Here is an 11,423-nt window from a genome sequence, read left to right on the forward strand (position 1 = left end):
CGGTACTGAATACTTCCTCTGAAAACAATCCAGAACAGACAGTTGGAAGCGTGCGTGTGATGGAAATGCATTAAATCTCATGGTAACAAATAGACCTGACCCTCTAAGAAGCTACACACTGAAGCTAGTATTGGTGACCATAAGGTGGTTTTACCAGCAATGATTACCAAAGTACAAAGAGACTGTCAGTTCATATCTGTTAGAGTAACTTCAGACATTTAGCTCTGGCCATGAACAGGTAGAAAGGCTAGGAGGTTGACCAAGTATTGGGTGCAGGTGTACTTGGTAGAACAGTTCTTGGTGTGAAGGAGCCTTAGTGATGTACATTCTCTTGTAAATAAACAATGATTGCTGTATATAAGTTGTGAAACAAAGCACAAGAGTGTGGGTGCAGAAATGGTAAGGCAAACATGTCTGTCTAAACAGCAATGTACAAAGCCATAATTAACTGCTGTAGGAAAGTTTTATGAAAAGATGTCTCCCAGAACCCATAATTCTGGTTGTATGTAAAGCCTGTGAGCTATACCAAGGTTAGTGCCCATACACTCATGGCTTACACAGGATAGCAAAAGCAAAAATAGAAATGCTGAATTCTGTTTTTCAAATGTTTCTTTTTAAAGGAATTTCCAGGAGTGCAGCTACATTACAATTCTGACACCACTGCAAAGACGAGTAACAGTGATATTTGTGACAGTTGAGAAACACCTTAAGTGCAGTACCTGTGTGATTCTATACACAGTCAGTGACTGCAATAACCCCCGGCTAACTGGAATATACTATAGAACCATCAAACAAAAATTTGTGACTGGTAGTTTCAAGAAAGCACAGATCACACCTGTTTACAAGAAGTGTTGCAGAAGTGATCCACTCAACTACCATGCAGTACCTTTCTGTTGCAGAATCTTAGAATGTATTACTAGGTCAAACAGAAGGAGCTATCTTGAGAAGAATGACCTTTGCCATGCCAACCGGCATGTATTCTGAAAACGTGGCCATGTAAATCCAAACTTGCACTTTCCCCACATGACATCCTAGTCAAGGCTGTCAGGTTTATGCAATAACTTCTTGGCCTGGAAGACAACATTAAGAGTAACATCGGACTTTTTCATATTATGCAGTTACCTATAATGAAGTGTCTGAAAAAATGCAGAAATATTTTATCAGCGCATGAAGATTTCAAAGTTGTGCAATTGGAAACGTGTTTAAATGTTCAGGAATGTAAAATTGTGCACTGCACAAAACACAGAAACTAAGTATCCTAGAACTACAACATCAGTGAGTCATAGTCGGTTATCTCACTAAAAACCTGAGTATAATAGTTTGTCGCTTTTTGAAATGGAATGCTTGCATCGACTCAGTTATGGGTAAAGCAGGTGGCTAACTTTTGTTTATCAGTAGGATACTGGGGAAGTGAAAGAAGTCTAGAAAGGAAATTGCTTATAAAATTTTCAAGCAGCACATCCTAGAATATTGTTTAAGTGTATTTAACCTCACCAAATAGGACTAACAGTGGATGTTGAATGTATACAGAGGAGGTATAGACACACAAACTACACCATCAAATTCTATTTATGAAGCTTTAAGTATCGATACGAAGTGAAGAATCTAAGAATATACTAGAATTCTCTACATACTGATCCCCTAGATACTGAAAAGACAAGATTAAATTACAATGTGCACAGAGGTATTCAAGGAGTTCATACATTGACATACATTTTGGTGTTTTGCTGACTGTAAATGTAGAATGTGAAAGCCTTATTTATTTGGCATTTTGCTCACTCTGTATTAACACATTTTTAACAATATTTTAATGCTGCAGTATTGTAATTTTTGCTGTTTGTTTCAGCCTGTAACTGCAGAACTGAAACATGCAGATGGCAGGAAAGAACAGATACAATTGAATCACACACTGAACGAGCAGCATATAGAATGGTTCAAGGCAGGGAGTGCCCTTAATCATATGAAGAGAATTGCAGCAGGAAAGTAAAGGAGATATGGTTCACCATTATTTATGTAAGAAGTAGACAATTGAAGGACTGTAACAAGTGAAATTTTGTGTATATGATGAACGTATTGTTCTATGTTCGTAATACTACACATTTGTGATAGAACATATGTGCAGTAATTTACACACACTGAAGTATTGTAAGATAAAATGATAGGAAGTCCAGGATGGAATAACAACAACAATAATAATAATAATAATAATAATGATAATAATAATAATAATAATAATAATAATATGAAAAGGGTAGACTGCTAGTCATCACATAGAGGAGGTGTTGAGCCACGGAAAGACTCAATGGAAAGACTGTTAAACTTAAGCTTTTGTCACCTTAGACAGTAGTGTGTGTGTGTGTGTGTGTGTGTGTGTGTGTGTGTGTCGCTTCTGATGGAGGACTTTCCTGTCTGAAAGCTAAAAGTATAGCAGTCTTTTCATTGTGCCTGTCTGTGACTCAATGTGTTCTATATGTGGTGAGTAGCGATCTATCCTTTCCATATTGTTAGTATTTAAGACAGCTATTCTAACCATTTTATTGTAAATGGGCTATTGTTACACAGTGCCTTCTTTTCTGTAAGTAATTTTTGATAATTACTGAAATCAACGCCAACATTTACCTGCTGTACGTAGTATATTATGGTGCTAATCATGATGGTATGTTACTAAAATATTATGGTCTGCTGTATGTAAAAATTAATAACAGACATCAGTGGAGCAAGATTCACAAAAGTTGAAAAAGATGCAAGAGAACTGGAAATTTCTCCTAAAGATATCCAGGAGCACAATCTGCTTGAGAAAAAATTATGAATGTACAAAGATTTCTAGGAATAGCTGAAGTTGAAGACAGGGAAGGCTTGGACCAAAGAGAATAAAGAACAACATTGGAAACGAATGCAGGAGGAGGAGGAGGAGGAGGAGGAGAAGAAGAAGAAGAAGAAGAAGAATGGAGTCGTGTGATTGTTTACTGAGTATGGACCAGTGCAGCCCTAAAGACTGTATCAGTTGAAGTAAGGCTATTAGTTTTATACTCATTTCCTAAAGCATGGAAGGAGCCTGGAACATGCAAATATGTTCTACTCATAACTAGGGTATTGTGGTGTTACACTTCAAAAAGCAATAATTGAAGTGTGTTAATTTCTGTCTCTGCAGCTGAGACACTTGTTTGCATTGACAAATGTGGTATCTACATTCCTATATACCTATTGTAAGATAGACCCTGAGAGCTTTCTAAACATTCCATTGTTCTGTAGTTGGAATTTCAATCAGATTTAAATATAACATGTTTTGTGGAGTTTGTTATTCAGATGGAAAATAAATTGTGGTGCTTACTTCAGAATATAAGCTTTTTTCATATATTTAATCAACTTTCTTATTGTCTTGTCATTTACTCCTTTACATCAATGTTCATCTGTAAATATTAACAAAGTCTCAGTAATTCACTATTAGTTCAGAGCAATTTAGAAGTTTTTTTATGTATATGTGCGTGCATGTACATGTTAAATTGCCTGAACATAAATGTGGTATTTTCATATTTCCAAGCTGAATACCCTTATAAGTAAAGCTATGATCAGAAATCGATAAAAAGAAAAAGTATCTTTGTGATCACAACGTGGCAGTGACGCGCACGCGCACACACACACACACACACACACACACACACACACACACACACACACACACACACACACACACAAACTACAAATGTAACTGCACAATCCTTTGGAAATATTTATACCTTCTTATTTTGGTAAAGAAAAAGATAAAATTTATCAGGTATTACAGAGAAAATGTATCAGTAAATCCAGTCAAGGGACACTGAGTGTGGGGATGGAGAAAGGGAGGTTGCTAAAATTACATTAGGAAACCACGAGGGAAAAAAAAAAAAAAAAAAAAAAACAAACAAACAATGGCTTGAATTTTCTCATTTTGAGATGACAGAAGGGGCGATCTGTTGTACCTGCTAAACACATACTAAAGCCAAGATCGCATAAATATTTCTTTATTTAAAACAGCCAGTTTCAAGAGACTTTGCTGTCATCTTCAGGTCTGTAAAAAAGTGCATGTACATGGAATATGTCTCATAACATAAGATGTGATATTTGGAATAAGGTTGGCATTACAAAAATGGAAGTGAAACTGTTCATTTACATACTTCAAAATATCTTTTTGTTATGAAATGTGTTCATTTTATGTTGGACCTCACACAAAGTAGTCATGTGGATAAAAAATAGCACATTACAAAAGGTTTGCCTTAACTAAAGTATTTAAAAACAAAAGCACCTTGGGCAAATAGCCATGTCCAATCAGATGATTGTTACATAACAAAAACACAGTAGCACATCTGTTTACATAAGCTGGGCATATTGTAAACATTGAAAACCCACCTTAAATGGTGTATAAGATACAACTGTCAGGTAGTATTACAAAGGTAACACTTGTATAGCGTTTTAGAGCCACTAGATGGTTCTGGCATCGGTACCCTCTGATCAGAGCGTAAATAATTATCTTTTCACTCTACAGTTAACTGCTTTAGTGAGTGGCCTTTAAGAATAGTTACGATTACAAAACTTGAGACTGAAACATATTTTTAGTTCTCATAATCCCCTTCATACATTCTTAGTATTGTATGCATGATAGGAAAGTTAAGGTATTTATTCTGCTGTTGTTTACTTCGTTGTTATTGTGGTGCATGTATGCCACAAACACAACAGGCACACAAATGCACAGGCCCAGGAGGGGGAGGGGGACGGCAGAGAGCGCTGGCCTTAAGCCTTAGCACCCACCAGAATCTACAAACATCTCAACATTAGAAATAGTGAAGCATTGCAGTATTGGGGGAAGGGGGGGACTGGGGACATTTACCCTCAAACTACAAAGTATATACAAACTTTACATTGTAGGGCCCTGTACCGACTTACCAAGCGTAACGGGCATGGAACTCCATCCCACAGACATCTAGCACTGGTATAATGCAATTAATGCACATTTCCATGTCTGCATTCAACATTCTGGTGGTTACACTGGTTATTAATGTATCAGTATTTCACATGTGCAATGGCTTATATCGCACTTACATTAACCTGTGATCTTGCCAGTTACGTGTGGCATCAATGCTGCAGCTCACAACACAGTGACATTCAACACCACTGCCAGTGCTACACAACTTTACTGGTACCAAATGCAATTCGGTAGCACTGCATGCAACTGTTGGCTTCGCTGCTCCCAACTGTCGGCTTCTCTGCTCCCAAAATGCCAAGTGTGGAGCGAAGTAGGCACATTGGGCCACACATGAACAATAAGCTACCTCACACATATTGAGCTGGACATGAGCTGCTGACAACTCCACGATCTCAGTATGTGGATCAATTAATCACATGTTTCAACTCGGCAGAAATCTGCACTATTCATGGACTTTCCTAATTGCTGTCATATTATTTGTGGACTTCCTTCAATGTTCTGCCTCTCACCTGACCTCAAACAAGCAGCTGCTGTGAGACCCAACATCTCATCACTGGCTTTTTGCCCTGGTTTCACCTCTGGCAGTGCACTCATTCTTGGAATCTACTGGTTAATTAACAATGTTAATGACAAATGCTTGACTATCATCCAAGAAAGCATTATGGTCGTCAACACAATCATGATGACACAGCACCAATACCTCAACACTCATCAACAATCAGAGATTCTCTGCAGAGATAATGAAAACCTAAACCTTCAACTTCACAACATGACATGGGATCTCGCGTACATTCTTGAGTAACGTAAGATACTAGCGGCTGCCCTCCCTCTTGACGGCCCTACCCCATTGGATCACCAACAAGCAGACATGCTGGTGACGCAACACAACTCAGCACAGCAAACACAGATTAGTTATCACTTTCTGCTTCGCCTTCCGGTTCATGGACTCCACATTATACCCTCTACATGATGTGCACAAGTGCTCACCATCGCGCCATTTGCAACAGCACAATGCGTCACTTCCTTACTAACCCTGGCCCACGGACTTGCCACAAGGCATGCCAATTAACTCCTGCAAGCACTCAAGACAGCAATCAATGACCTCCTTCAGTCAGGGATTGTTTTTGCCCCTCTGACAGGTCCTGAGTGTCATCCATTAAACTTGTCCTGAAAAAGAACAATTTTCTCTGACTTAGCGGTGACTACAGAGTGCTTAATTTCTGAACTATATAGGATAGTTACCCCATTCCCAACACACAGGACTTCACGTATTCACTCACAGGTGCAATCTCCAGTGTGATAGACTGCAAAATGTCATATCTGCAAATACCAAATGCATAAAAATGATGATAAAACAGTGATCATTACCCTGTTCGAAATCCTGTTCATTCCTTATAGTCTGAAAAAATGCTGCCAAAACATGGTAGAGATTAATTGATGGTATTCTCTTTAAATTAGATTATTCTTATGCATATCTCTTGATTTCCTCTTACAACAATCAAGACCAAGCGTGCAAGCTCAAATTAGTTCGCACCACCCTCTGAGAGACTGGGTCATCAAAAATGAAGAAAATGCAACTGCAATAATTAGAGGTTCCTTTCTCAGACACACTCTGAACGCTGAGCATTAAACCCATACTGCAATGGACTGAATTCATCTGACAGCTACAGCTTCACAAAAATATCACAATTTACAATGATTCCTTCGACTTCTCAAATTTTACCATTGCCATCAGTCACATGTGGCTGAAATTAAAGCCCCACTCACCAATGCTCTCCGCAAACCAAACATGCATGGCAGGAAGAAACTAGTATGGACACTGCAAATGCAAACTGCACTCAAATGAGCAAAAGCCAACCTCGGAAAAGCAATGGTGCTTGCCCATCCCTTCCAGATGCACCCTTCATGGTCACAATAGATGCAACTGAAATGGCTATCAGTGCAGTCTATGCAGCAAGGAATAGATGGTGAGATGCAACCCGTACATTTTTTCTCAAAGAAACTTAAAACCTCATAGTCAAAGTGGTCTGCCTTTGACTAAGAACAAAACATGGAGTATGAAGTGGTATGATTCTTGTGCAAGGACATTGAAGGAAGACATGTAGTGATGTATATGGGTCCTAAACCAGTAGCAGATGTAATACACAATCCATCAGAGGTTATCAACCCGTCACTTCCGTCACCTTTACTTGATCTTTCAGTATACTACCAATGTTGGATATTTACGAGGAGCTGATAATATTTTTGCAGATTACTTCTCTTGCATTAGGACAATCTTCTTCCGCATAGACTACACCAAACTCATCATCAACACATTAATCTCATGCATCAAGCAGTGTGCTATGACGCATCTATGTTTGCTTACTGTGTGAGGTCTCGCAAAATAGAGTGAGGCCCCTCATACCAGACTACATGCACTATTTGACCAAATTCACAACCTGGCTCACCCAAGTGTTCAACCAATGATATGGCTGATGACTGAATGATTCATGTGGCCTAATACCAAATGAAACTGTCATACATGAGTGCAGACCTGTCTGTCATATGAACACAGCTCGATCGGGTGTCATGCACAAATGACACTCAGTCACTTTGAGGTACCATATACTCGATTGTGGCACATATGTCTGGGTCTGTTTAGCACACTTCCCAAATCACAAAGCTGTAAATACATATTAGCGGTCATCGACCATGTGTCTCTCAGTCATCAATCCGTTGGTATCCCACTTTGGTTGCCCTGCGACAATCACTACCAATTAACCGAGAATTTTTTCATCCGGGAGAAAATCGGGAAAAACCCTGGAAGTTTTTAGAATTCTGGGAATTTTTCATTGATTTAGTTTTCAGTTAAATTTCTGTAATTTTGGCTGGCAAGAACCGGTTCTCTAACAAAGGATATTACTGTATACCACTATTGCAGAATAATACTGCAGCAATAAAACATGAACTAGAGAAAAAAACGAAAATAAAACTTCCGTTGCCAAGGAAATGTGCCGCATACAACAACAAAACACAGTGCTCATAGAAGCGTCTGCAAATAGCAAAATGAATCAAAAGCTCTAGGAAGACTATGCAATACTTCATAACAACAAATTGCCTCCCATAAGTGTAGCATCACAACTTTTTACGTTAGATTCGTTCGAGCAGCTGTGAGTGGGCTCATGTGCATGCGGGGTGTCTGCCCCAGGTGGAAATTTTGGGATGGGGGGGGGGGGGGGGTACCCTCTCATGTCAACTGCGGGGCCCTACCATCATACCTGTATTTAAACTGCATCTATTGACACCTCCTAGCAACCAGTATGCCCCTTTCCCCTGCAGCATCTCTAACGCCCGAGCGATGCCTACCGCCACCACCTGCTCCAATGCAACCATGGTTCAGGTGCACACTACGACCTCTGTGGCTCTTTCAAGTACATGCTGCCTCCACCACATTACAGACAGTGAGAAATGGTACAGCCATGCACTGTCCTGCAGCGAGCCATGGCATGACTAGTCACGTGCACCTGCATCTGCACAACACCACAGTCGATGTGGGTCAGTCACCTCTCTTAATAGCGCTGTGTACTATGGGGAGGAGGGGCTCTGTGGGGACAACAACACTATCGATGTCAGAGACCAAAGAGCTATAGCTCTAAAGTGGGATATCTGTGGGACTAGAGATCAAACAGTGTCTGGTTTTGACCTTTGTATTGTATAGACATCGTGTATGTATTCTCTCATAATCAAATGTTATCTATTCATAACTGTGTTGCCTGACTTATTGGTATGTCCTCCTGTATCCATAGTGTAGCTCTACTGCAACAGTATCAACAACTGGTCTCTTAGGAGAAATGTGTTTGTCACCCGCATGACTATGTTCAGAAATAAATATGTAGACAAGAAGTATAAAGATGCAGAATGTTAATAGAGTTTGTTTTATTTTAAAAGTTTTAAGAGTTTTTACATAAAAAAATTCAAAGCCATTACTTTACAGCAAGCCCTTGTCTTCTCATTGCCTTTCTAACGTATTCAACTCGGCAGACTTATTTTATTTTTAGTTTTTTCAGGACCATTTAAATATGGCCAATTTCTAGATATTGTGGTTTTAACTGAATGCAAATGTTTAAGAGCAGTCCATATAAGAAAAATAAGTACTGTGTTTTAAATTAATGCAAACAGAGCTCAGATGAAAAGGAAATAAACTTGCAATACCCATATAACTGATGTAGAGAAGTGTAGTGTCCGAGACATTTTCCATTAGCAGTTTCCTTGCACTGTAAATTGTGCCCATCATAAATATGCAAAAGACTAAAGGTATTGTTAGCAGGAGGGCCTATTCTTGTCAACACCAACTGAAGGAAATATACAATGAAAAATTCCACAGAGCATTAGCCGGCCACAGTGTTATCAGATGTACTGTTTTGGGTTTCCTGCTTTTTAAAGGACTGACTGCTAAAAAACAAAAAAGTATCTCTCCGGTTTATCATGTTCATGTCTACTCTTTCAGAGTAATTTATAGTTTGCAGAATTTTGGTACACCACTTGATTAACTCGTATTTCTTGAGATACTGATTAAGATTTGGACATCCCTTCTGAGAATCCCTCGCCTCAGAAACTTTTCTCTTGTTAATTCTAAGTGCTGACTAGTTGCTCTAAGTTTATTCCTCACATGGACGTTATTTAAAGTCTCTGTTTATAAGAAGTGCCTAGGTAATGTTACCCATCCTATATATGACTGCGAGAAGCTAAACAGACTCTTTTATATCTGTCAGGACAGATCTGGCAGGAGTTTTGATATCAGACCACTGCAGAGTGAAAAATTCATTCTAGATTCTTAGAAGATTCTCATAATAGTCTGAAGCTAAAAATAAAATATGTGATTTATTTCCCTATTATGCTGTCAAAATAAATCTGCAGTAGCCCCAGCATTATTTGTTACAAAAAAGCTGTTCCCAGATACCCGTATTTTCATAGCTAAAATTATGGAGTCAAAGCATTAAAAGTAATGGCGATGGTAAGGTGTGCCACTTTGTGTCAACATTCTAGAGTTACTGGAATGGTATGAGTGAAGGGTTTGAACATATAAACAACATAATCAGTTACCATGGTGCATACTGATATCAATTAGTGGCTTGCATTTCACTGCAGAGATTAAGATGCCACAATTCACTATCAGCTGTGTGTGGCATATTTCTAACCCTACAGTTTGTGCGCAAAGCTTTGTATTGCAGTAGTTTGTTCTCATGAAAGTTAAACACAGAAATTAGTAGACCTGGAGCTCGTAAAATAGTAAAGTACACTCAAAACTACAAAAGTGATTGCGAAAGTGAAGTTAAAGTTAAATGTTGGCTACATCTTAAAAGAGCAATAATTCTGTGTACTGTAAAGTGGGTGAAAGTAACTTCATTTTCAATCCAAGACTCAAATGTGAACAACAAAGTTATTGAGGTGCAAATAAGGTTCTGTGCATTTATGGCTGAGAACAACATATCTTTCAACATTATGGAACATTTGCCTGCATTACTGGAGTCAGTATGTTCTGATTCAGAAACAGTCAAAAAAGTTACATGTAGTAGAGTGAAGGCCTCCAATACTGTGAAACATATTACAGGTGGTGAAAGTAAAGACATGGTATGTAGCTTGCTTCACAAAAGTAAGTTTACAGTAATTGTTGATGAACAAGTGATCTCAGTAGTATTAAACATTTGTGTGTTGTTGCTGGATTAGACCTAGGACTTGGAAAGATGGGAGATGCATTTTTAAATCTCATTCCAGTAACTGAGGTCAATGCCGTAAAATCTTTATAACAGTCTGATTGAATGAAACTTCCTGGCAGATTAAAACTGAGTGCCCGACCGAGACTCGAACTCGGGACCTTTGCCTTTCGCGGGCAAGTGCTCTACCATCTGAGCTACCGAAGCACGACTCACGCCCGGTACTCACAGCTTTACTTCTGCCAGTATCTCGTTTCCTACCTTCCAAACTTTACAGAAGCTCTCCTGCGAACCTTTGCAGAACTAGCACTCCTGAAAGAAAGGATACTGCGGAGACATGGCTTACCCACAGCCTGGGGGTTGTTTCCAGAATGAGATTTTCACTCTGCAGCAGAGTGTGTGCTGATATGAAACTTCCTGGCAGGTTAAAACATCCCCCAGGCTGTGCCTAAGCCATGTCTCCGCAGTATCCTTTCTTTCAGGAGTGCTAGTTCTGCAAAGGTTCGCAGGAGAGCTTCTGTAAAGCTTCTGAGTTCGTGTCTCGGTCGGGCACTCAGTTTTAATCTGCCAGGAAGTTTTATATCAGCACACACTCCGCTGCAGAGTGAAAATCTCATTCTGAAGTCTGATTAAATACTTCATCTTTCACCATATAAAAAAAAACAAATAGCTTAAAATGTATCAATGCCAACAGAACCAGTGTCATTATGGGCAAGTAAAACTCAGTTTATCCCTTTGAAAAGAGATTTCCCTAGTTTGTTCATAATGAA

The 11,423-nt window shown here is 39.1% G+C and overlaps 1 protein-coding gene across 3 annotated transcripts in view; it reads left to right on the forward strand.

The window, feature by feature from the left end:
• Window positions 1-3,338, forward strand: part of LOC126162426 (aconitate hydratase, mitochondrial-like) — a 79,627-nt gene extending 76,289 nt beyond the window's left edge. For all 3 annotated transcript variants that reach the window (XM_049918927.1, XM_049918928.1, XM_049918926.1), the window contains exon 15: window positions 1,847-3,338. In XM_049918927.1, the coding sequence (XP_049774884.1) occupies window positions 1,847-1,987 (141 nt within the window). In that variant the 3' untranslated portion in view covers window positions 1,988-3,338. The remainder of the gene's footprint in view (window positions 1-1,846) is intronic.
• Window positions 3,339-11,423: the final 8,085 nt, after the last annotated feature.

This window comes from Schistocerca cancellata, chromosome 2 (genome assembly GCF_023864275.1).
Source record: "Schistocerca cancellata isolate TAMUIC-IGC-003103 chromosome 2, iqSchCanc2.1, whole genome shotgun sequence".
NCBI classification, from domain to species: Eukaryota; Metazoa; Arthropoda; class Insecta; order Orthoptera; family Acrididae; genus Schistocerca; species Schistocerca cancellata.